The following is a 27,280-nucleotide window of genomic DNA, read 5'->3' on the forward strand; positions in this document are numbered from 1 at the left end:
TCAGCAAATATGGTAAAAGGGTTTGGTAAATCCAGATTTTGAATTTTATAAGGGGCGTTTAGTAAAAAAAAACATTCAAGGGGGCCAAACCGAAACTCGCTATATTGACAGGGGGTGAAGTATATTAAACCGTAGTTTTTAGCCTTAAATTTTTTGAGGAGTATATCCAAGTGATTCCTACTCCTAGAGTAGTTTGTTATAGTCTCTCCATTCTACCAAAAAAAAGTATTTTTTTTTTGAGTCCTACTTCATTACCCAACTTAAAATGTTGGGTAACTTTACCCACTTGACATGTCTCTCATAGATTGGTTGTTATTTATTTCATTTGTCATGTCATCAATACATTTTAGTTTTTAATTTTTACCCATATCATTTTATAATTGCATATTTGTCCTAACTCTCAATTTATTTTAAATTATTATTTTTAATTAAAAAAATAGAAGTTTCTTTTCATTCATTTTTTAAATGGATGAAATTGGGAAACCTAACAGAAGCAATCAAAGCTCAGAACCAATACAACAATGGCGGAAGTTGAAGTCGCAGCAGCTTGTTGAGTTAATGCTGGGAGGTTTGAAAAGCGCTACTTTGCTCTGCCTTCTCAGACACCTCTCTTGTGGCTCATTCCTTTCCCTGCTAACCTCCGCTCACCATCATGCGCTTGCCGTCCGCAATCCTCTGTACGTTGATTCATTTTAATTAAGGTTAGTTTCTATCTATATATCCATTTTCTAATAGAAGATTTAGGGTTTCTCCCAATGATTTTGTGTAATATCTTGAAGCAAACTGACAATTTTTATTGAATTTCAATGACAGAATAAATAGCCACAAGCTTGTGAATACAAGACCACATCTCACAAAGATGTTTTTGATTCATGGCAAACTCAACAAGCATACAAGCAACAAGGCACAAGCAGAAGAACTCAAAGAAAAGCAAGCATTGGTCACTCATGACAGAGCAGGTCGACCTACTATGCATATAGGTCAACTCAACACAAGCAAAATAAGAGGAACTCAGAAAAATAGCAGTCAGGTCGACCTACTCCCAACACAGGTCGACCTAAAATGAAGAAATTTACATATCATTCTGCTAGGTCGACCTACACAACAACTAGGTCGACCTAATCTGAGGAAAGGTCCCCAAAACGCATCTGAAGTGGATTCTGGTCGACCTACTTCTTTAACAGGTCGACCTAACTGGGAACAAATGACATCCAAAGGATATGCAGCTCTGTTAGGTCGACCTAAGCACTACAAGAGGTCGACCTATCTGATCAAAAATCCCAAAATTTCTGGTTTTCTCTGCTCCAACTGATAAGCTCTCATATATATTGTCCAAGGTTCATTATTGCTTCTTAACACCAACAACTGAAAGATACACAAAGGCTTCTCATCTTCGTTCTTCGTCATCTCCAACACAATTACACATAATCATTCTTCTGTTGAGGGTTAGTGATCGAGTTCGATAATGTCCATGGAACGGAATTGAAGATTCCTAGTGGGTGAAGATTTGTGGGGTTTTTGGTGAATAAAATCTGAGGGTTTTGTCCTCCAAGATAGGTGAATTTTGGGGATTTTTATCAAGAAGCTTCATCAAGGATCCAACTGAGTGTGAAGATTGAAGAACAAGTGTTCGAGCAATTCAAGACACTGCAGAAAGGGATCAAAGTGAAGCTCTTGGAAGACCTTAATCTGACTCAAGATTAAGGGGGAAGAAGATTCAAAGGATCGACAAATTTGGTTTATTGTTTATCGTTTTGTTATCTTCTTTGTATAAACTGCTTTCAACATTAATGGAAGATTTCCCAATTTCAGTTTGGAATTGGGAGCAGACGTAGTCGTAGCGAGGACGATCGACGAACTGCCTAAACAAATATCGTGTTCTTGTCGCTTTTATCTTTTCATTTACGTTATGTTCATATTTGGTTATAATAGCAAATTGATTAACGATTCAAGTGTTAAAATTGTGAATTAAGAACTTGTATAAACATCACAATTCATCACACATTGAATCACTATCAATTTGATCATTATCACCAAGTGTTTGTGTTTTTGTTTCTTTCACTATTACTGCATTGTAAACATCGTTCATCATATAAGAAGTTAATCGATTTTCATTAGAGCGACATATTGATTCTATAGGGTATTCTCTTATCGTTTATCTCAAGCCATTTAGTGGTTTTAACACATATACAATCGTTTCAATAGTGGTTCGGAATAGACGCGAGTCGATTCAGAACCGCTTTCGCTTAAAGTTCAATTAACTCCGAAAAACTCTGTGAGATCTATTCACCCCCCTCTAGATCCTTAGGCCAGCGTCTAACAAGTGGCATCAAGAGCTCTGGTTTATTCCGTGCTACGTGAAACACTTATTGGAAAGATGGCTTCCGGACCTAAAGGGGCTCACAATAGAGCTCCAGTTTTCAACGGTGAAAACTATGGCTATTGGAAGGATTGTATGTGTGTCCACATCAATGCAATTGATAGGAACATCTGGACAGCTATTGTCAATGGTCCCTTTCAGATCACCATGACAAATGCAGCTGGTGCAGTTGTTCCAAAACCAGAAAATACTTGGGATGCTGAAGATGAAAAGAGATATGGATACGATTGGAAAGCGAGAAACATTCTAATCTCAGCTCTAGGAGTTGATGAATACTATCTCGTTTCCCATTGTAGATCCGCTAAAGCTATGTGGGACACATTGCAAGTTGCCCACGAGGGAACGGATGATGTCAAACTAGCTAGAATCAATACGTTAACTCAAGAATTTGAACTCTTCCACATGGAAGATGGTGAATCCATCGAAAACATGCAGAAGAGATTCGTTCACTTGAAAAATCGTTTAAATTCTCTTGATAGACCTGTTTCCAATGCAGTTGCTACTAACAAAATCTTAAGATGTTTGAACAGGGAATGGCAACCCAAGGTTACAGCAATAAAGGAAGCAAATGATCTAAACACCTTAGACATTACCACTCTCTTTGGTAAACTAGAGGAACATGAACAACACCTTAAATGCCTTGACATGCATGAGAAAAGGGCAAAGAAAGAGAAGAACATGGAGAAAGAGGTAGAGAAGAAGTCAATAGCTCTAAAGGCTTCAAGTTCCAAGACCTCAAGACAAGAGCTAGAGGATAGTGATACAAGTGATGACGAAGACTCCGATGATGAGGAAATGGGACTGTTTGTGCGAAGATACAACAAATATCTAAAGAAAAATGGAGCAAAACATTCTGACAAAGGCTTGATCAACTATAGAAAGCAATCAAACAAGTTCAAACAAGATGACAACAACAAAGGAAAAATCAAAGGCCCTTGCTTTAATTGTGGGAAAGTCGGTCACTACAAACCGGATTGTCCATATCTTAAGAAGGAAAAAGAGAAGAACCAAAGCAAAGGTCATAACAAATCTAAAAGAGCCTACATAGCATGGGAAAGTGATTCATCTAGTGAAAGCTCATCAAGCGATGAAGAAGAATCAGCAAACTTATGCCTTATGTCTCATCAACACAAGAAAAAGAAAGCTGTAAGTCATCTTAAACTTGAACTCATAGATAAGGTATCTCATTCTCAACTAAAACTTGCTTTTGAAGAATTACATAGAGATGCAATTGAAGCTTTCAAACTTTTGGCCTCAAATAAGAAAATCTTTTCATATCTTGAATCAAAAGTTGAGAAAACCGAAAAGGATATGGAAGCTTTAAAACAATCTATGCTAGACATTCAAAAGGATAAAGTTGAAATAGATCCTACATCATGGTTTGGTTGTGAGACATGTCACATTTGGCAAAAAGAAGTAAGAGATCTAAAAGCCAAATTAGACAAGGCTCTACAACCAAAAGTGACTTTTGCGGTTGATCCAAATAAGTTCAAAAGATCGTATACTCCTTTATATAGTAAATACACTTTTGTACCAAAAGTATCAACTAGCAAGACAGCATATTCTCATCATATTACCTGTCATTATTGTTGCAAAAAGGGTCATACCATTGAAAAATGCAAATTTAGGAGGATTTTAGTTCCTAAAGGAGTATTCCAATGGTTGCCCAAGTGCAACAAATTATGTACTCACTATCAAGGACCCAATGAAAATTGGGGACCTCCCTCTCTAAATTAATTTTGCAGGAAAAGTGTCTTGACATTGCCGAAAGGTTGTGGTTCCTTGATAGCGGATGTTCAAGACACATGACGGGAGACATATCTCTTTTCGTTGAGTTTCACGCAAAGAAAAAGGGGTATGTCACCTATGGAGATAACAATCGAGGAGCCATACTTGGTAAAGGAAGTGTAGGTAACCCCTCTACCACTACTATAACTGATGTACTGCTAGTAGAAGGCCTTAAGCATAATCTTTTAAGTATAAGTCAATTGTGCGACAAAGATTTTAAAGTAATGTTTACAAATTCTGGCTGTACAATAGAACATACTAAGAAGAGAGATATTATGTTTAATGGCTTAAGAGTAAACAACATCTATATGCTAAACTTGGATGAGGTATCCAAGTCTAGTACCAAGTGTCTAGTTGCTATAGGCGAAGACTCATGGCTTTGGCATAGACGTCTCGCCCATATAAATTTTGACTTACTTAATAAAGTTGTCACAAAAGATTAAGTAATCGGCTTACCTAAAATGAAGTTTTCAAAAGATTGTTAGAACAAGATTTGTTCTGATCAATTATCTTAGTTTTGATGATAACAATAATATGAATTTTGCTTAAGATAATATGGTACTCTAATCCAATGCAATTTCCTTTTCAGGAAATATATAAAGAGTACGCATAATTCAGCGCTCAGAAGCTTTGTCTCAAAGGGTTCAGCATGCAACATCAGAACATGGTCTGGCAAGACATCAGAAGATGGTCGAAGCAGAATCAGAACATGGGTCTATGGAAGCATCAGAAGAACAAGAGAACAGAAGCACTGAAGTTCTGATGGTATCACGCTCAGAAGCACTTCAAGGTCAGAAGATCAGAAGATGCTATGCACCAAGCTGTTTGACTCTGATGATATTCAAATGTTGTATTCACAAACATCAGATCAGAAGAAAGTACAAGTGGCAAGCTACGCTGACTGACAAAAGGAACGTTAAAAGCTATTCTAGGCTACGTCAGTAGACACAGCGTGAACAAGGCTCGAGGTAGTTGACAAAAGCGTATAACATTAAATGCGATGCTGTACGGAACACGCAAAGCATTAAATGCACTCAACGGTCATCTTCTCTAACGCCTATAAATATGAAGTTCTGATGAGAAGCAAGGTTAACGATTCTGCACCAAAAACAACTCAAATCAACTTGCTCAAACGCTGTTCAAATCAAAACTCAGAATCTTCATCTTCATCAAAGCTCACTACATTGCTGTTGTAATATATTAGTGAGATTAAGCTTAAACGTTAAGAGAAATATCACAGTTTGTGATTATCGCTTTTAAGAAGCATTTGTAATACTCTTAGAATTGATTACATTAAGTTGTAAGGAACTAGAGTGATCGTGTGGATCAGAATACTCTAGGAAAGTCTTAGAGGTTATCTAAGCAGGTTGTAACTAGAGTGATCGTGTGGATCAGTAGACTCTAGAAAAGTCTTAGAGGGTATCTAAGCAGTTGTTCCTGGAGTGATCAGTGTGTGATCAGAAGACTCTGGAAGACTTAGTCGCTGACTAAGTGGAGAACCATTGTAATCCGTGCGATTAGTGGATTAAATCCTCAGTTGAGGTAAATCATCTCTGCGGGGGTGGACTGGAGTAGTTTAGTTAACAACGAACCAGGATAAAAATAACTGTGCAATTTATTTTTATCTGTCAAGTTTTTAAAGCTACACTTATTCAAACCCCCCCCCTTTCTAAGTGTTTTTCTATCCTTCAATTGGTATCAGAGCGCCGGTTCTAAGGTGCAAGCACTTAACCGTGTTTAGAAAAGATTCAGGAAGAGAAAAACACTTCAGTAAAAGATGGCTGGTGAAATTCCAACAGATCCACCTGCATCTACATCTGGCTCTGCTGAGCAATACAATGGTAACAATGGTTATACTAGACCACCAGTATTTGATGGTGAAAACTTTGAATACTGGAAAGATAAACTGGAAAGTTACTTTCTGGGTCTAGATGGTGATCTATGGGATCTTCTGATGGATGGTTACAAACATCCAGTAAATGCCAGAGGCGTAAAGCTGACAAGGAAAGAAATGAATCATGATCAGAAGAAGCTTTTCAGGAATCATCATAAATGCAGAACTGTTTTGCTGAATGCTATCTCTCATGCTGAGTATGAGAAGATATCTAACAGGGAAACGGCCTATGACATATATGAGTCCTTGAAAATGACTCATGAAGGAAATGCTCAAGTCAAGGAAACTAAAGCTCTAGCTTTAATCCAGAAGTATGAAGCCTTCAAGATGGAGGATGATGAAGACATTGAAAAGATGTTTTCAAGATTTCAAACTCTTACTGCTGGATTGAGAGTTCTTGACAAGGGATACACCAAGGCTGATCACGTAAAGAAGATCATCAGAAGCTTACCCAGAAGATGGGGTCCTATGGTGACTGCATTCAAGATTGCAAAGAATCTGAATGAAGTTTCTCTGGAAGAGCTTATCAGTGCCTTGAGAAGTCATGAAATAGAGCTGGACGCAAATGAGCCTCAAAAGAAAGGTAAGTCTATTGCATTAAAATCCAATATCAAGAAATGCACTAATGCTTTTCAGGCTAGAGAAGAAGATCCTGAAGAATCAGAATCTGAAGAAGAAGATGAACTGTCCTTGATCTCCAGAAGGCTAAATCAACTCTGGAAGACCAAGCAAAGGAAGTTCAGAGGCTTCAGAAGTTCAAGGAAATTTGAACGTGGAGAATCGTCTGATGACAGAAGATTTGACAAGAAGAAGGTCATGTGCTATGAATGCAATGAGCCTGGACACTTCAAGAATGAATGTCCAAATCTTCAGAAGGAAAATCCCAAGAAGAAGTTTCATAAAAAGAAAGGTCTTATGGCAACCTGGGATGAGTCAGAAGATGATTCAGACTCTGAAGATGAGCAGGCTAACTGTGCGCTGATGGCGACAGAAGATGACAGATCAGAATCTACATCAGAATCAGATTCTGAAGAGGTATTTTCTGAACTTACTAGAGATGAGTTAGTTTCCGGTCTAACTGAACTTCTGGAACTCAAGTCTCAGATTAGTCTCAAATACAAAAAGCTGAAAAAGCTATTTGAATTTAAAACAAAGAAGCTTGAGTCGGAGAATTCTGAATTAAAAGAAAAACTTTTAAAATTATCCAATAATGTTGGATCTCCTTCTGATTCAGAAAAATCCACTCCTAGTCTAAACCATATTCTGAAAGAATATGATTTAAGTTTCAGGAAGTTCTTATCTAGAAGTATTGGCAGAAGTCAGCTAGCTTCTATGATATATGCTGTGTCTGGAAACAAAAGAGTTGGCATTGGTTTTGAGGGTGAAACCCCATACAAACTTGAACCTGTTGATGAAATGAAATTCACATACAAGCCATTGTATGATCAGTTCAAGTATGGCCACTCCCATGATATTAGGCACACTTCACATGCTCAAAGTTTTCACATAACACACACCAAAAAACATGTGACACAACCTAGGAAATATCATGGAACTCACATTAAGAATTATCATGCTGTTCCTCCTATTGCTTACAATGTTAAACCCAAGTTCAATCAGAACTTGAGAAAATCTAACAAGAAAGGACCCAAAAAGATGTGGGTACCTAAGGATAAGATTATTCCTATTGCAGATATCCTTGACTGCAAAAAGGACAAAGCACAACATGTCATGGTACCTGGACTCTGGATGCTCACGACACATGACAGGAAGAAGGTCTATGTTCCAAGACCTGGTGCTTAAGTCTGGAGGAGAAGTCAAGTTTGGAGGAGATCAGAAGGGCAAGATAATTGGCTCTGGAACTATAAAGTCTGGTAACTCTCCTTCCATTTCTAATGTACTTCTTGTAGAAGGATTAACACATAACCTCTTATCTATCAGTCAATTGAGTGACAATGGTTATGATATAATCTTTAATCAAGAGTCTTGCAAGGCTGTAAATCAGAAGGATGGCTCAATCCTATTTACAGGCAAGAGGAAGAACAACATTTATAAGACAGATCTGCAAGATCTTATGAGTCAGAAGGTGACTTGTCTTATGTCTGTTTCTGAAGAGCAGTGGGTCTGGCACAGAAGATTAGGTCATGCTAGTTTGAGAAAGATTTCTCAGATTAACAAACTGAATCTTGTCAGAGGACTCCCTAATCTGAAATTCAAATCAGATGCTCTTTGTGAAGCATGTCAGAAGGGCAAGTTCTCCAAACCTGCATTCAAGTCTAAGAATGTTGTTTCTACCTCAAGGCCATTAGAACTCTTGCACATTGATCTGTTTGGCCCAGTCAAAACAGCATCTGTCAGAGGGAAGAAATATGGATTAGTCATCGTTGATGATTATAGCCGCTGGACATGGGTAAAATTCTTGAAACACAAGGATGAGACTCATTCAGTGTTCTTTGATTTCTGCATTCAGATTCAATCTGAAAAAGAATGTAAAATCATAAAGGTCAGAAGTGATCATGGTGGTGAATTTGAGAACAGATCCTTTGAAGAATTCTTCAAAGAAAATGGTATTGCCCATGATTTCTCTTGTCCTAGAACTCCACAGCAAAATGGAGTTGTAGAACGAAAGAATAGGACTCTACAAGAAATGGCCAGAACCATGATCAATGAAACCAATATGGCTAAGCATTTCTGGGCAGAAGCAATAAACACTGCATGCTATATTCAGAATAGAATCTCTATCAGACCTATTCTTAATAAGACTCCTTATGAATTGTGGAAGAATAGAAAGCCCAACATTTCATATTTCCATCCTTTTGGATGTGTATGCTTTATTCTGAACACTAAAGATCATCTTGGTAAGTTTGATTCCAAAGCTCAAAAGTGTTTCCTTCTTGGATATTCTGAACGCTCAAAAGGCTACAGGGTATACAATACTGAAACATTGATTGTAGAAGAATCAATCAATATCAGGTTTGATGATAAGCTTGGTTCTGAAAAACCAAAGCAGTTTGATAATTTTGCAGATTGTGATATTGATATATCAGAAGTTGTTGAGCCAAGAAGCAACGCATCAGAAGCAGAACCTCTCAGAAGCAAAGAATCGGAAGATCAAGTATCAGCTTCTCTGGAGAATTTAAGCATTTCTGAAGAACCATCTGTCAGGAGATCATCCAGACTCATTTCTGGTCATTCAGAAGATGTCATTCTTGGAAAGAAGGATGATCCAATCAGAACAAGAGCATTCCTTAAGAACAATGCAGATTGTCAATTAGGTCTTGTATCTTTGATCGAGCCAACTTCTGTTGATCATGCTCTAGAAGATCCAGACTGGATAATTGCTATGCAAGAAGAACTGAATCAGTTTACAAGGAATGATGTTTGGGATCTTGTTCCTAGACCAGATGGATTCAATATAATTGGTACAAAATGAGTCTTCAGAAACAAGCCCAGAATTAGAAGATGAGAAATTCTTATATATGGAATCTCTTTAAAAGCAAAACAGCTGTAACTGGCTATCCAGATGGTAAACACGTGTTCACTACTCCTGGACAAGCGTGCGTGCAGTTGAGGGGACGTCTACTTAGGTAACTGTGCAAATCACGTCTTTTGTCTTTATTATCTCTCCTCATGTCACGTAACATTAAATGCTTTTCATCATTAACTCCCTTTCAGTTTTCTTTTTATATTCTTCAAACGTTTCTTTTCCCTCTTATATTTCTCTCACTTTGCATACAGTTTCTTTTTCGTTCTCTCTCTCTTTGCATTCATATCATAAACCCTAGTTGTTTCCAATATCTGAAAATCCATCATGAATCCATCGTCAAGCTCTGGGAATCAAGATAATGATCGGAAACAAAAGAGAAAGGCAACTGCTGAACCAGAGACCAAACCAAAAAGAGTAAGGATCACCTATGACCCTCTCAAAGTGTATCAACCCCTTGACGGTACCCCTCAATCACCTCCCTCTTCAAAGACCTCCACCACCTCTTCCTCCTCATTCATCCTCTCGGAACCACCTTCTTCACCATCTGATATCTCCTCTCCTTCAACCCTTCCATCAGATATTTCTTCATCTCTCTCACACCCTTTTCCCACCAGAACACCTAATCCCTATAGTGTTGTTCTTCCCGACTCCAGGTTCACCGTCAACCCTCCAACCCCTACCACTCAATCATATCTGGAGCTTTTACATTCTGATGTAAATGGCTGGTTGGAGATTCTGGGTGCTGCTCACCTTAACCATCTGGATGAGTATGCCACAAACAACCTTTGGGATACCTTTCGTCAGGATTTTCTGGATAGGGCAACAGACACTCAGAGAAGGATCATGTCTGAAGCTCCTGGTATTCGTGGTCTTCGGCTGGAAGCTGGTGAAAGCAGCCGTCACCATCTCATCGGGAACAGAAGTGTTCTTGAGAAGAAGATACCTGCAGATGAGTTGGAAGAAGAAAATCTCTGCAGAGACATCGTGGTGTGGAAACCATGGTTTCCTGTGCTAACTGGAGATTTTCAGTGGCTGTTCAACTGGTTCAGAATGAACCCTTCTGAAAAAGCACCTCACATGGTCTTTCCAGTAGTGGTTTATCGTGCTGAAGTTGCTGGTCCTACTCCTCCAACAAACCTAGCAGCTATTCTTCAAGCGTTGGAAGATGGAACTTCTGAGCTGCCTGAACCAGAATATGCTAAGGCTACTTCTGAGTCAGACTCAAATGAGGAAATGGAAGATGCACAAGCTGAAGATCTCCCAGAAGATCACCCTGCTGAGATTGCTGTCCCTTTTGGCAGAAATTCAGGTGCCTCCTCTTCTGGTGAAACCTCAGCTCTGATGGAGACCTTGGAAACTCTTCATCAGAATCAAGCTATGTTGGCTTCTCGTTTGGACGCGCAAGAAGCAGCCAATGCTGAGTTTCGCTCCTTCATGGCAAGGCAAGCTACAAGCACTGACGGGATTCATGATGTTCTGGCGCGGATTTTGCGTAGGCTAGGATCTTAGTCCTTTGGTCTTTGTAGTTTCTATTTCCTTGTTGCATCTGTTTTCCTGCATTCCTCTCTTGTAATTTTTTTTTTGAGTATCAATGAAAACCTTCCGTCTTTTACATTCCAGTGTTTTTATTTGTCGTTTTATTCATCTAAATTTTTTGAAATATTCTTTTTGATGTTATGACAAAAAGGGGGAGAAGATAAATGATAAATGATTTGATTAAATCTATCAGTTGCTGGGTATAACAAGAACTGCAAGTTCTATATGGTTTAAGTGTTTTGCAGGTATAAAGAAGTGAAGAGAATCTTCAAAGCAAACACAAGAAGCAAAACCATGGAAACTGAAGCAAGCTGAGTGCTGTCAAGCTTCAGAAATCAGAAGCAAGAAAGAAGAATGAATCAGAAGCACTGATAATAGAATTTGATCCATATTTGTCTATTTGATCTGACAAAATTCTATTTGCTCTGATACATTATTTTAGCCTATATGGCTCTGATACATATTATGTGTTCAAATATACATTTTATGTTCTAACTCGTTCATGCTGACTTTTGTCGTTTAGTTTTTGTTCTGTAACATTTCAGGATGTAGAGATGCTCTGATGATGCTCTGGTACATTCAACAATGTTCTGATACAAATCTAGCATGAAGTGATGTTGGTAGAAATTCAAAGCTCTGAAGCTATCCGAGGGAAGCAGAAATCAGAAGCTGCGAAGGTTCTAAAGATCCAGAAAACTCAAGTTCTGAAGCTGTCCTAAATGGAAGCAGAAATCAGAAGCTGTGAATGTTCAGAAGATCAAAGAAATTCAAGTTCTGAAGCTGTCCTAGATGGAAGCAGAAGTCAGAAGCTGTGAATGTTCAGAAGATCAAAGAAATTCAAGTTCTGAAGCTGTCCTAGATGGAAGCAGGAATCAGAAGCTGTGAGTGTTCTAGGGATCTAAAGAAATTCTAGTTCTGAAGCTGTCCAATGGAAGCAGAAGTCAGAAGCTATGAATTCTCTAAAGACAGAAGCCTATATGATCGTCTCTACCGAAATAATCAGGGAAGTCTTTTATTAAAGTTCTTCGAGTATTTATTTCAGGGGGAGATTATTTATCTCAGGGGGAGATTGTTAATCTCAGGGGGAGACATATTCATATGCTTATGCTATAGCTGTGTAATTTGTCTTTTGCCGTCTGTTCTTTCTGATCGCAAATTCATATCATTTATATATGTTTTTGTCATCATCAAAAAGGGGGAGATTGTTAGAACAAGATTTGTTCTGATCAATTATCTTAGTTTTGATGATAACAATAATATGAATTTTGCTTAAGATAATATGGTACTCTAATCCAATGCAATTTCCTTTTCAGGAAATATATAAAGAGTACGCATAATTCAGCGCTCAGAAGCTTTGTCTCAAAGGGTTCAGCATGCAACATCAGAACATGGTCTGGCAAGACATCAGAAGATGGTCGAAGCAGAATCAGAACATGGGTCTATGGAAGCATCAGAAGAACAAGAGAACAGAAGCACTGAAGTTCTGATGGTATCACGCTCAGAAGCACTTCAAGGTCAGAAGATCAGAAGATGCTATGCACCAAGCTGTTTGACTCTGATGATATTCAAATGTTGTATTCACAAACATCAGATCAGAAGAAAGTACAAGTGGCAAGCTACGCTGACTGACAAAAGGAACGTTAAAAGCTATTCTAGGCTACGTCAGTAGACACAGCGTGAACAAGGCTCGAGGTAGTTGACAAAAGCGTATAACATTAAATGCGATGCTGTACGGAACACGCAAAGCATTAAATGCACTCAACGGTCATCTTCTCTAACGCCTATAAATATGAAGTTCTGATGAGAAGCAAGGTTAACGATTCTGCACCAAAAACAACTCAAATCAACTTGCTCAAACGCTGTTCAAATCAAAACTCAGAATCTTCATCTTCATCAAAGCTCACTACATTGCTGTTGTAATATATTAGTGAGATTAAGCTTAAACGTTAAGAGAAATATCACAGTTTGTGATTATCGCTTTTAAGAAGCATTTGTAATACTCTTAGAATTGATTACATTAAGTTGTAAGGAACTAGAGTGATCGTGTGGATCAGAATACTCTAGGAAAGTCTTAGAGGTTATCTAAGCAGGTTGTAACTAGAGTGATCGTGTGGATCAGTAGACTCTAGAAAAGTCTTAGAGGGTATCTAAGCAGTTGTTCCTGGAGTGATCAGTGTGTGATCAGAAGACTCTGGAAGACTTAGTCGCTGACTAAGTGGAGAACCATTGTAATCCGTGCGATTAGTGGATTAAATCCTCAGTTGAGGTAAATCATCTCTGCGGGGGTGGACTGGAGTAGTTTAGTTAACAACGAACCAGGATAAAAATAACTGTGCAATTTATTTTTATCTGTCAAGTTTTTAAAGCTACACTTATTCAAACCCCCCCCCCCTTTCTAAGTGTTTTTCTATCCTTCAAAGATCATCTATGTGATGCTTGTCAAAAGGGAAAGCAAACAAAAATCTCCTTTAAATCAAAGAACGTGGTTTCAACATCACGCCCTCTTGAACTACTTCACATGGATCTTTTTGGCCCTTCAAGGACTAAAAGCATAGGTGGAAACATCTATGGTTTTGTCATTGTCGATGATTACTCTAGATTTTGTTGGACAATCTTTCTACCTAGTAAGGATCAAACTTTTCCAGCTTTCACACAATTTGCAAGATTATGTCAAAATAAAATGAGCACCAAAATAGTTGCAATTCGAAGTGATCACGGTGGAGAGTTTGAAAACTATCTTTTTGAAAAATACTGTGATAAACATGGAATTGATCATAACTTTTCAGCTCCTAGAACACCACAACAAAACGGTGTGGTTGAACGTAAAAATTAGGTTCTAGAGGAGTTGACAAGAACAATGCTGAATGAGGGTAGTCTACCTAAGTATTTCTGGGCTGACGCGATTAGCACCGCATGTTATGTTTTGAATAGGATAATAATACGTCCTATACTGAACAAAACTCCCTATGAATTACTAAAAGGTATAAAACCAAATGTATCTCATCTCCATGTATTCGGTTGCAAGTGTTTTGTCTTGAACAATGGTAAGGATAATCTTGGCAAATTCAATGCTAAAGCTGATGAGGGCATCTTCCTTGGTTACTCACAATCTAGCAAAGCATATCGGGTATATAATAAAAGATTACTTATAGTAGAAGAGTCAGTACACGTGTCTTTTGATGAATCTTATACAAAATATGTCGAGAAAGGTCTTTTGTTTAATGGTGCACGTCCATCCACTGAAGACATTGTCCAAGATAAGGAAGATGAGAATGAAAATATTGTAAATAAAGATGCTGAGAAAGAGAAAGATGAGTCTCATGATGAAAATGAAAAGGAAAGCATCTCAAACAATGAAGAACTTCCTAAGGCCTGGACAAATGTGAAAGACCATCCAATTGACAACATAATAGGAGACATCTCAAAGGGCGTTACAACACGCTCAAAGATAAGTAAATTTTGTCATCATTTTGCTTTTGTTTCACAAGTTGAGCCGAAAAATGCTAAGGACGCATTACTTGATGAGCATTGGCTAATGGCCATGCAAGAAGAATTAAACCAATTTAAACGGAATGATGTTTGGGACTTAGTCCCTCATCCGGGAGATCATCAAGTAATAGGCACTAGATGGGTTTTTCGTAACAAACTTGATGAAAACGGCGTTATTACTAGAAACAAAGCTAGATTAGTTACCCAAGGTTATAATCAAGAGGAAGGTATTGATTATGAAGAGACATACGCTCTTGTAGCACGTCTCGAAGCTATTCGTCTCTTACTTGCCTATGCGTGTTCTAAAGACTTCAAACTATTCCAAATGGATGTTAAAAGTGCTTTTCTAAATGGCTATATAAATGAAGAAGTCTATGTTGCTCAGCCACCCGGCTTTGAGAATTACATGTATCCAACTCATGTTTATAAGCTGAAACGTGCTCTATACGGTCTTAAACAAGCCCCTCGGGCTTGGTACGAACGTTTGAGCAAATTTCTTCTTAGTCAAGGGTACTCTAGGGGTAAAGTTGACACTACTCTCTTTATTAAAAGAAAAGATAAAGATGTTCTCTTAGTCCAAGTTTATGTAGATGATATTATATTTGGATCTACTAATGCAAAACTTGTCAAAGATTTTTCTAAGCTTATGCAGAGTGAATTTGAGATGAGTCTCATGGGTGAGCTAAATTTCTTCCTTGGCCTACAAGTGAAGCAACTCAGTCATGGAACGTTTGTAAGTTAAACTAAATACTGTACAAAGCTGCTCAAAAGATTTGGAATGAGTGAAGCGAAGGAGATTGACACACCTATGGCAACAAATACTAACCTAGACAAAGATGAGAAAGGTAAAGAGGTTGATGTGAAATTGTACCGAGGCATGATAGGTTCACTATTGTATCTTACTGCCTCAAGACCAGACATTATGTTTAGTGTGTGTATGTGTGCAAGATATCAATCTTGTCCAAAAGAATCTCACTTAAAAGCTGTCAAAAGAATTCTGAGATATTTACGCGGAACTACTACATATGGCCTATGGTATCCAAAGGGAAATGAGTGCTATTTGGTAGGATTCTCCGACTCAGATTTTGCTGGCTGCAAATCCGATAGAAAAAGCACCAGTGGAACATGTCATCTATTCTCAAATTCGTTGATAAGTTGGCATAGCAAGAAACAAGTATTGGTTGCATTATCTACTGCTGAGGCAGAATATGTAGCTGCCGGAAGCTGCTGTGCGCAAATATTATGGCTCAAGCAACAACTTCTTGACTTTGGTATTAAGCTTGATCGTATACCTATCATGTACGACAACACAAGTGCCATAAACTTGAGTAAAAATCCTGTCTTACACTCACGAACCAAGCATATTGAAATAAGGCATCACTTCCTAAGAGATCATGTAGAGAAAGGAGACGTTACATTTGAACATGTAGAAAGCAAGAAGCAACTAGCTGACATCTTCACAAAACCTCTAGCAACGGAGCAATACTTCAACATTCGTAGGGAATTAGGGATACTCGATATCTCTAATTTGGGCTAATTACATTTGTTTTCTCTTAAAGTTATTCCTTTACTTTATATCTATATATTGGTTGTTCTCAAGCTAACATTTCTCTTAGTGTAAAGGTAGTTCATTATCAAGCCAGGCATCATTCCACAATGACTAAAGGCTTCCACTAAACGGTGACACCTACATATTGAGAAGGCGGTAACGTGGTTGTTGTTCACTTCCAAAAATATTATTGATGACTATAATATGCTATCAATTAACATGCTTATAGTGACTTCATTCATATATCTCTCGTACTCATGTATGTGCTTCATCATCAATCATAGCATATCATATTATAAACATACATCAAGTAACTAGGCATAAACACATCATATATAGAGCATTTTCAAAATTTTTGGGATTTAGGTCGACCTAATATGTCTCTGAGTCGACCTAACCAAGTCTTCTTTCAGAAATGTTGTTAAAACTCCCAGTTACGTCGACCTACCCTTCTTTTAGGTCGACCTAAACTGCCATTTTTTAACAGCCTTCCTGTTAGGTCGACCAAGCTCTACATTAGATCGACCTACTGCGTCAAAAATTTCCAAAAGTGGGTCTGTTGGTCGACCCGACCCATATCCTTTCATACATAACCATTTCCTTTACCTCTTTTGCTCATTTGCATATCACTTGTACGGCCAACCCTAATTCCTCAAGCACAAAATCTGTCACAAATCATCTCTCTCACTCTACTACTCAACAACCATGCCTCCAAAATCAAGAAAGGGAAAGGAAATTGCCTCTGGTTCATCAACTCAACCGGTAAGTGCTCTTGTTCATCCTGATTGTAGGGAAAATTTTGAGAAATGGCAGATGAAAAGAAAAATTGTTAAGCAATATACCTATGATCCAAATCTTGTCAAAAACATGCATATCCCCGATGTCGCTGCTTTGATTGAACATCAAAATATTCATCCCTTAGTGCAATGTGATACTCCGTACTGTGAAAATACCGTCAGGGCTTTCTATGCAGGATTTACAAAAGGGGATGGTTGTAATTTCCGATTCAAAATGGGCTATAGGTCGCATGTTGTTGACAAACGGGCTTGGATTAGTATCTTTGGTCTCAAAATTTTAGGTGATGAATTATGTATGGAAGACGGGGATGTACCGGGAAACTATGACCATGTGGCCTACATGAAATCTATCCTCAAAGACCCTTCCGTCTTTGACAAACCTAATGAAACAATAACAGCCGGTCACCTGAAGCGAGATCCTAGGCTCCTAAATTGGGTCATCTCAAGAATCATTCGACCAAGAGCAGGAGGGTACTCAAGAATTGAAAGGAATGAAGTTGTGCTCATGTATCTGCTGCAAAACAGAACGCGTATACATTGGCCTTACTTCCTAGCTGCTAAGTTTCATGAGGTCCAACAGAAAACTACAACCCTGTGTTATGGATCAATCATTCAAACAATTGTCAATCATTTTGGCATGCGGCTTGATCACTTACACTACATCAGCATACACCAATCTCAAGAATTCTCATAAACCACCTTGACTCTTATGGGATACCATTGGAATCCAGTTAGGAAAACCTAGTATCTCATTCAAAAGGGAACCGGGAAGGTTATTTACAATTATGATGATCCCACGGAGTTTGGAAACAATGCAGGTAATGAAGAAGAAGGACTTGATGAAGACAATGCAAATGATGATGATCATCACATGGAAGATGTTGCACAAGATACGGATGCAAATTGGACATATGTTCCTCCACAACAAGAGGATATCCCTTGGGGATACACGGCTCCGCCTCCGCCGGATCAAACCAACATCATTTCCATGTTAGAGAATATGCAACTCCTACAACAACAACACTTCGACACACAACAGCTCCAATTCCAACAAATGCAACAGCTCCAACAAGATCGCTATGACGAACAACAACGACAATATCAATCGTTGTACAGCTTGGTTCAAGACCACAAAAGCGATTTTGAGACTTTTGCCTCCAACTCGACTCTAAGACAGAATCAGTTTGAGGAAACGGCATTGCATCGTCATGCCAACATAAGCCAAAGCTTCAACAATCTCAATCTATCTGTGCTTGATTTGTTGGAACAAGTTGAAGAGGATCGTCCTCATACATTTCAAAGAGGAAGAGGAAGAAGGGGCAGGCGTTAGGATGCATTCTCCATCATATCATCATATTATTGCATTTCATTTCATTATCATTATGTTATATTCTTACATAATGTCGTACTGTGCCTTTTTTTGTTAATCTCTTGGATTATCATGTATGTTAAAGTGTACCTTTAAACATGTTTGGCTCTCATGTTATCACTATCTACCTTTTATCTATTATACTATGAATGCTAGCGTTTTATCTATGTTTCTCTTGTTACTCTCCTCTTCTGTTTTCTTGTATCTCTTTTGATGTTGTCAAAGGGGGAGATAGAGGCTGAGTGTACGGGGGAGCTCAGCTGAGTGTACGGGGGAGCTTTTACCACTTAGTGCCAAAGCTTCTACTACCGGTTTGCCATCATCAAAAAGGGGGAGTATGTGAATACAAGACCACATCTCACAAAGATGTTTTTGATTCATGGCAAACTCAACAAGCATACAAGCAACAAGGCATAAGCAGAAGAACTCAAAGAAAAGCAAGCATTGGTCACTCATGACAGAGCAGGTCGACCTACTATGCATATAGGTCGACTCAACACAAGCAAAATAAGAGGAACTCAGAAAAACAGCAGTCAGGTCGACCTACTCCCAACACAGATCGACCTAAAATGAAGAAATTTACATATCATTCTGCTAGGTCGACCTACACAACAACTAGGTCGACCTAATCTGAGGAAAGGTCCCCAAAACGCATCTGAAGTGGATTCTGGTCGACCTACTTCTTTAACAGGTCGACCTAACTGGGAACAAATGACATCCAAAGGATATGCAGCTCTGTTAGGTCGACCTAAGCACTACAAGAGGTCGACCTATCTGATCAAAAATCCCAAAATTTCTGGTTTTCTCTGCTCCAACTGATAAGCTCTCATATATATTGTCCAAGGTTCATTATTGCTTCTTAAAACCAACAACTGAAAGATACACAAAGGCTTCTCATCTTCGTTCTTCGTCATCTCCAACACAATTACACATAATCATTCTTGTGTTGAGGGTTAGTGATCGAGTTCGATAACGTCCATGGAACGGAATTGAAGATTCCTAGTGGGTGAAGATTTGTGGGGTTTTTGGTGAATAAAATCTGAGGGTTTTGTCCTCCAAGATAGGTGAATTTTGGGGGTTTTTATCAAGAAGCTTCATCAAGGATCCAGCTGAGTGTGAAGATTGAAGAACAAGTGTTCGAGCAATTCAAGACACTGCAGAAAGGGATCAAAGTGAAGCTCTTGGAAGACCTTAATCTGACTCAAGATTAAGGGGGAAGAAGATTCAAAGGATCGACAAATTTGGTTTATTGTTTATCGTTTTGTTATCTTCTTTGTATAAACTGCTTTCAACATTAATGGAAGATTTCCCAATTTCAGTTTGGAATTGGGGGCAGACGTAGTCGTAGCGAGGACGATCGACGAACTGCCTAAACAAATATCGTGTTCTTGTTGCTTTTATCTTTTCATTTACGTTCTGTTCATATTTGGTTATAATAGCAAATTGAAACGATTCAAGTGTTAAAATTGTGAATTAAGAACTTGTATAAACATCACAATTCATCACACATTGAATCACTATCAATTTGATCATTATCACCAAGTGTTTGTGTTTTTGCTTCTTTCACTATTACTACATTGTAAACATCGTTCATCATATAAGAAGTTAATCGATTTTCATTAGAGCGACATATTGATTCTATAGGGTATTCTCTTATCGTTTATCTCAAGCCATTTAGTGGTTTTAACACATATACAATCGTTTCAATAGTGGTTCGGAATAGACGCGAGTCGATTCAGAACCGCTTTCGTTTAAAGTTCAATTAACTCCGAAAAACTCTGTGAGATCTATTCACCCCCCTTCTAGATCCTTAGGCCAGCGTCTAACAAAGCTAAACAACCTTTCCACAATTTTAGGCTAATTCTAACTGACCATTAGCCCACTCCTAAACGTGCTGCAAGCACAAAGTAACAGACTTTGACTAATTCTAATTTAAAGGGAAATAATAGACTCTATTAATTAATTAATAACCTAATGCATAATAATTTGCAGCTGGAAATATTCTAACATCCTCCCCTGAACTGAAGCCTCTTCATCCAAGATCTTCAGTTCACTTCCTCTAGATTGAACTCTGCTAAGTCACGCATGCCGAGCTTTCCTCCGAGTCTCTGAAAAATATCCAACTTGACTGCCTTAGTCATCACATCACCAACTTGTTCATGTGTTCCACAGTGCTCCAATTCTATTATGCCATCTCTAACTAAGTCTTTTAGAAAGTGAAACCTTATATCAATATGTTTACTCCTTCCATGGAGAACAGGATTCTTAGAAAGCTTAATTGTGGAACTGTTGTCACACCAGATCTTTGTACCTTCTTTCACACTTGATGTCCATCCCATTACCTCCAGAATTCTCTTCAACCACACACACTGAGTAGCACATTGAGATGCTGCAACGAACTCTGCCTCTGTTGTGGAGAGAGTGACGACAGGCTGCTTCTTAGAAGCCCATGAAATAGCTCCTCCTGCTAGAAAGAACACATACCCACTCGTACTTTTCCTATCATCCACATCACCTGCATAGTCACTGTCTGTGTAACCCAATAGACACCCATTCCCTGCATTTTTCTTGTACCATATACCATAAGTGAGTGTCCCCTTTAGATACCTGAGAACTCTCTTTGCTGCTAACATGTGTTGTCTTGTTGGGGCTTGCATATATCTACTTAGCAAGCAAACTGTATACATTATATCAGGCCTTGTGGCTGTGATATACAACAGACTGCCAATGAACTGCTTGTATTGAGTTGCATCAACAGAGATACTATCACCTTTTACAGATAATTTAACACCGGGTACCATCAGATTATGAACAAATTGCAGTCCAGCAACTGAAATCTTTCCAGAATCTCCTTTGCATACTTCTGTTGACTGATAAATATTCCCTCCTTACTTTGAAATACCTCCACACCCAGAAAATACCTCATTTTTCCTAAGTTCGTCATTTCAAACTCAGCATTAATTGATGACTTAAATTCTTCCAATAATGAAGTAGTATTGCTGGTGTACATCACATCATTCACATATACACTTACCAGCAACACATGAGCTCCCTTCCTTTTGATAAATAGTGTGTGCTCGTATGTGCACCTTTCAAAACCAGCCTTGAGAAAGTATTTCTCGATTCTACTGTACCAAGCTCTTGGAGCTTGTTTTAACCCATAAAGTGCTTTCTTAAGCTTATAGACCTTTGATTCCTCCCCAGCAACCACAAACCCTTGTGGTTGCTCCACATAAACATCCTCGGCAAGCTCACCGTATAAGAAAGCACTCTTCACGTCCAGCTGACAAACAGGATAGCCATGGTATGCAGCAAAAGCTAGGAAGACTCTAATTGTGTCCCACCTAGCCACAGGAGCAAAGACTTCAGTGTAGTCTATACCTTCCTTCTGAGCGTACCCTTTCACAACCAATCTTGCTTTGTATTTATCAACACTCCCATTCTCCTTCAACTTTGTTTTAAACAACCACTTCACCCCAATCTGCTTCACACCGGATGGAAGCTCAGTAAGATGCCATGTATTATTCTTCTCAATTGCTTGAATTTCTTGCTTCATAGCAATTCTCCATTTCTCCTCCTTCACCGCATCTTCAAAAAATAAAGGATCCTCTGCCGAAGCTAGCATAGCACATAGATTTGTTTGACTGAAACTGAGGTCATAGTCTTCCAAATACGCAGGAAGTCTCCTTTGCCTCGGTTCCAAATCTGTAGCAGTCACATTTGGCTCATTCTGCACAAGGTGATCCTCCCCTTCATTTGTAGGACTCTGATTACTTTCCTCCTCACTGTCATCTGCATCTGAATCACAAACTTCATCATTACATCCTTCCCATATCAGTGTTGCTGATGCAGAACTACTTTCAAGCTCACTATCCCATCCCTTCTGCTCATCAAAGCTAACATCTCGACTAACAACCACCTTTTTAGTGTTGGGATTGTACAGTCTGTATGCCTTTGATTCTTGAGACATTCCGAAACAGAAACCTCTCCAACTCTTATCATCAAGTTTCTTCCTTTGCTGATCTGGAACATGTACAAAAGCAACACATCCAAAAACTTTAAAATGCTCGACTGAAGGTGGATTACCTGTCCTAAGTTCTTGAGGAGTTTTATCCTTGTTAGCAACTGTGGGACTTCTGTTGAGAATGTAGGCTGTCCAGGAAACTGCTTCAGGCCAGAAAATAGTAGGTACCTTGGTATCTTTCATCATGCATCTGACCATATTCATAATGGTCCTATTCTTTCTTTCTGCTACTCCATTCTGTTGCGGAGTGAGAGCTGTAGTGAGCTGCCTTCTGATTCCCTCTTTAGCACACATGTCTTGGAACTCTGTAAGAGTAAACTCTCCTCCTCTATCTGTTCTAAGACATGTAATGGAAGACCCCGACTCCTTCTCAATTTGAGTCTTGAATTTCTTGAAAACATCAAATGTTTCTGATTTTTCTTTCAAGAAAAAAACCCATAGCTTTCGACTAAAATCATCAATCACGGTAAGAACGTACCTCTTCCCGCTGCTTGATTGAGGAGTGATAGGGCCACACAGATCTGCATGAAGCAGCTGCAACCTCTGAGTGGATTTCCACTTGCTTTGCTTTGGAAAAGCCTTTCTCTGCTGCTTCCCTACCATACATGTTGAGCAAATTTCAGAATTTCCTGTTAGCTTGGGCAAACCTGTAACAAGCTTCTTCTTCTCTAACTTCATTAAATTTTGATAGCTCAAGTGTCCAAATCTACGATGCCATAGAGTCAACAAATCTTCCTTGGCACCGGTAATTTGCAAACATTGATCTAAGCTTCTTTTATCACTTTTCTTTGGCATAGTGTGAAGCACAAACATTCTGTTAGTCTTCATTTTGATTTGCAGTAAAAGCCCTTTCTCCTCATGAAAGACTTTGCATACATTGTTCTTGATAAGAAAGGTGAGTCCTTTCTCCTGCATTTGGCCAACGCTAAGCAGATTTGTTGTCAAATCGGGTACATAGAAAACATCCTGAACCACAAGCACCTTTTGTTCTGTTACCAGCCTTGCACTGCCTTTGCCTACAACTTCAAGTTTGTCGCCATTTCCCAACTTGACAGATCGCCTAAATTTCTCATCAAGAGTGACAAACCATTCCTTGGTTCCACTCATGTGATTGCTGCATCCAGAATCTAGGAACCACCAGTTTTGCTGACTCTCAAAGCTTTGATCTCCATAAACCATTAAGCTCACTTCTTCATTCTTGCTTTGCACTTCTTCAATAGTCGCCATAAGGAGCACTTCCTCTGTCATATCATCATGATGATATCCTGCATTGGAATAATTTGCTTGAGCATTCCAATCAGGACATTCATTTTTGAAGTGTCCGAGTTTGTGGCAATGGAAACACTCCACTCTATCACGATTCCAGGGCCTTCCTCCTCTACCTCTTCCTCTGCCCCGAAAATTTCCTCTACCATTTCCTCTTCCACCTCTGCCACCATAGTCATGAGTAGCTTTTAAGGCCTGATCATCTTCACCACTCTTCCTGTTGAATTTCTGTTCATGTACCAACAATGAACTCTGAAGTGCATCAACCGTGAGGGTGTCAATATCTTTTGATTCTTCTATAGAGCAGACAATATAATTTAATCTCTCTGTTAGGGTGCGAAGAATCTTCTCAACCACCTTCACATCATCCATTGTTTCACCACAATTCCTCATAGCATTTGCCACCACCATGACTCTTCCAAAATAGTCATTCACTGACTCACCATCTTTCATTTCCAACACTTCAAAATCTCTCCTAAGAGTCTGCAGTTGTGCTCTCTTGACTCTTGCATTGCCTTGATATTTGTTCTTCATAGAATCCCACAATTCTTTGGCAGTACTCTTCTTGGTGATAGTCTTCAGAATAGTCCTGTCGATTGAATTATAAAGATAATTCTTTGCTTTGAAGTCCTTCAGCCTCATATCCTCCAGCGCCTTTGTTTGAGCAGGAGTAAGCGTATCTCCCTGCGCCGGCTCAGTGAAACCATCAGTGACAACTCCCCAGAACTCTTTAGATCTGAGCAAGTTCTCCATCAACAAGCTATAGTGATCGTAATCACCGTCAAACTTAGGTAGGCATACCTGTGCAAAATGACTATTCTCAGTCATGATGAAAATCCTCTCAATGACCTTTTTTTTTTAGGTTACAGTTTGTTCCTTGCTCTGATACCACAATGTGTAATATCTTGAAGTAAACTGACAATTTTTATTGAATTTCAATGACAGAATAAATAGCCACAAGCTAAACAACCTTTCCACAATTTTAGGCTAATTCTAACTGACCATTAGCCCACTCCTAAACGTGCTGCAAGCACAAAGTAACAGACTTTGACTAATTCTAATTTAAAGGGAAATAATAGACTCTATTAATTAATTAATTAATAACCTAATGCATAATAATTTGCAGCTGGAAATATTCTAACAGATTTAACCCTTTCTTGAGAAACCATTAAATTCGCTCAGATCCGACCCCTCTCTCTCTCTCTCTCTCTCTCTCTCAATTGCAGCAATAAGAAACGATAAGAAGGATGTGTTCGATTCAGGGGTCAATAATTATTATCAATTAGTTTCATTTTTTAGTTGGATTTGATATACCTAGAGAAAGGTTGAAAGGAATAAACTGGTTCTTTGCCCGAGTAATTAACTAGATTGAGTTGGATTTTGAGTTGAATTTTGATGATTGTTATGTATGTTTCTATTTTCTTATGTCTTTATGAAACAGTATTGATTCATCAGTGTCATAAGAGGGACTCAACCTTTGAAACATGACATTTCTATGTGTCAGTATATCCTCCTTTCATCATTAATTCTCATCCAACAATATTTTCAGTTTTTTATCACTGTACCCAAAATCCCTTGGTCTTGGTTAATGAATACTCCACCTTTTTGTTCAAGGCAAGTAACATTAGCTTCCTGATCTTACTCATATCAGGTTCTTGTTTGTATTTGTATTACTTCAGTGATACCCCTAGATAGGAGAAATAATTGTTTTTTTTTGTTTTTTGTTATTATAGATAAATATTACTTTCTTAGTTGTTAAATTATAAACTTTCATCCTAATGCATCACTCAGTATTCATTTTTACTCACATAAAAAAAGATATAGGTCAATTTCTAAGCATTAACCATGAAAATGACAAGATTTTGGGCACTTTTTATATCACACTATATACATAAATTTTATTAGACAAAATGACAACTATTTTTACAACAGCAGTAACCTATAGTTAGAAATTTTCAGCATTGATCTCTCTTCTCTTCTATTCTATTGTCACTTTCTCTCATTCTCTCACAATACCCTTTTTTCTTGTTTACAAACCTTGCCCTTTTTATGCACCTTTTCATATACTTTCCCCTTTTAAAACTCTTCATTTGTGAAGTGTGTGTTAGAAAAAAAAGTTATGATGAGTTTGAAAACAAGTAACAAGAAAATGAGAAGAGGTTTTATGTGCCATTCTCAATCCTCAACAGCAGTGTGTATGAACACACGTGATCCTCGTTCTGTTGTTGTACCTAAGAGGATTGAAAAGAGTGTTACTCTTGATGATACAAGAATCATCAACTTTGCCAAATATTCCAAATCTGTTGAGTCTCCTATGTCCAATCCTGCCCCGAAGATCATGCTTAGAGAGAACTCGGTGAAGAATCAAAATTATCAAGCTATTGAACCAAGAGAACTTCAGAAAACACCAACAAATAATGTTTTTCAGGTTTGTTAAGTTCACATTTTCTATTTCACTAGGTTAAATACAATGCAAATTTCATTTGTTCTCGTCTACAATACTTGTATCATGGTTTTAATCCCTAGTTGTAGTATTACTATAAACCTTTATACTACTATAAAATGATGCCAATACGTTCAAAATACTTTATTTTTGATGTTGTTACATAGACCTCAAAACTCTATATTGCCGCAATAATCGTGAAGTGCAATTTAAAACCATGATTTGTCTGTTTACTGCACCACAAGTTAATGGCATGACAATAAAGATTTGTCTAATAGAATATTCACGACTAGTTGGAATTTTTTTTCTTGAATTGACACTAGTTATGGTTAAAACAATTAGTGTCATGTGGATTACGCAAAGAAACAAGTTTACTAGACTATTATTCCATTATAACTCTTGAATTGACACTAGTTTACCTAGGACTGTACCACACCAATTAGTGTCATGTGGATTCTGCAAAGAAACAAATTATTATCTCCATTTTTTGTCCTCCTTATCTTTGTCATTTGTAAAAATTCCAAAATTTCACATGAATATTACTTGACCATGTCTCATGCATATTCTGTAGAGAAACATAATATTTATTTTAATAGTACAAATGGTATTAATAAAAGCTAAGCCATTTGGTTTTTTCCCTGAACCCAAATAAAATGTCATAAGAGTCATAATCATATTCCCGTTAATCCAACTCAATTCGTAGAGACATCTGATTGCAGTGACATTGATATGTAATAGTACATCAAAATATTTAAGATTGCATGTGATTGTAGGTGGTTGTGATGCGGGTTGCGATTCATTGTCAAGGATGTGCTGGAAAAGTGAAAAAACATATCTCTAAGATGGAAGGTATAATATTGAAAATCCATTATTACTATTAATGTATATATAGCATTGATTAATATTTGAGATATGTAACAGGAGTTACATCATTCAGTATGGTTGTAGAGTCTAAGAGGGTGACAGTGATGGGGCACATTTCTCCGGTGGAAGTTGTTGATAGTATTTCAAAGGTGGAAAAGGCTGAGCTTTGGAGTTAAAGCACTTCACTCATAAGGAATGATAGGAGATGCAGAGATAGATTCGAAGAACTTTGAATTTTTCCTTTGTGTTTGTGGTTCTCAATAGTTGGTGTTTGTGGTCCTCAATAGTTGGTGGTAGATACATAGATACCTACTCAATTGACTTGGTTTTTTTTGGGTAATGTTCAATGATATTTTAATTCTTGTTGTAATTTTTAATACAACTTTCATCTTAA

General features: G+C 38.1%; 1 protein-coding gene across 2 annotated transcripts; it reads left to right on the forward strand.

Annotated features, from left to right (window-relative positions):
* The first annotated feature begins 234 nt into the window (after nucleotides 1-234).
* Nucleotides 235-27,280, forward strand: LOC131644890 (heavy metal-associated isoprenylated plant protein 3-like). Of its 2 annotated transcripts, none has more exons than XM_058915501.1 (4): nucleotides 235-701; nucleotides 24,806-26,007; nucleotides 26,796-26,871; nucleotides 26,944-27,280. In XM_058915501.1, exons 2-4 carry the CDS (start codon nucleotides 25,699-25,701, stop codon nucleotides 27,060-27,062), a joined length of 504 nt encoding a protein of 167 aa, XP_058771484.1. In that variant the 5' UTR covers nucleotides 235-701; nucleotides 24,806-25,698; the 3' UTR covers nucleotides 27,063-27,280. The 2 variants fall into 2 exon arrangements, with proteins under 2 accessions (XP_058771484.1, XP_058771485.1); XM_058915502.1 differs by having other exon boundaries at nucleotides 25,021-26,007.

The sequence above is a fragment of the Vicia villosa genome, linkage group LG1 (genome assembly GCF_029867415.1).
Source record: "Vicia villosa cultivar HV-30 ecotype Madison, WI linkage group LG1, Vvil1.0, whole genome shotgun sequence".
Classification (NCBI taxonomy): Eukaryota; Viridiplantae; Streptophyta; class Magnoliopsida; order Fabales; family Fabaceae; genus Vicia; species Vicia villosa.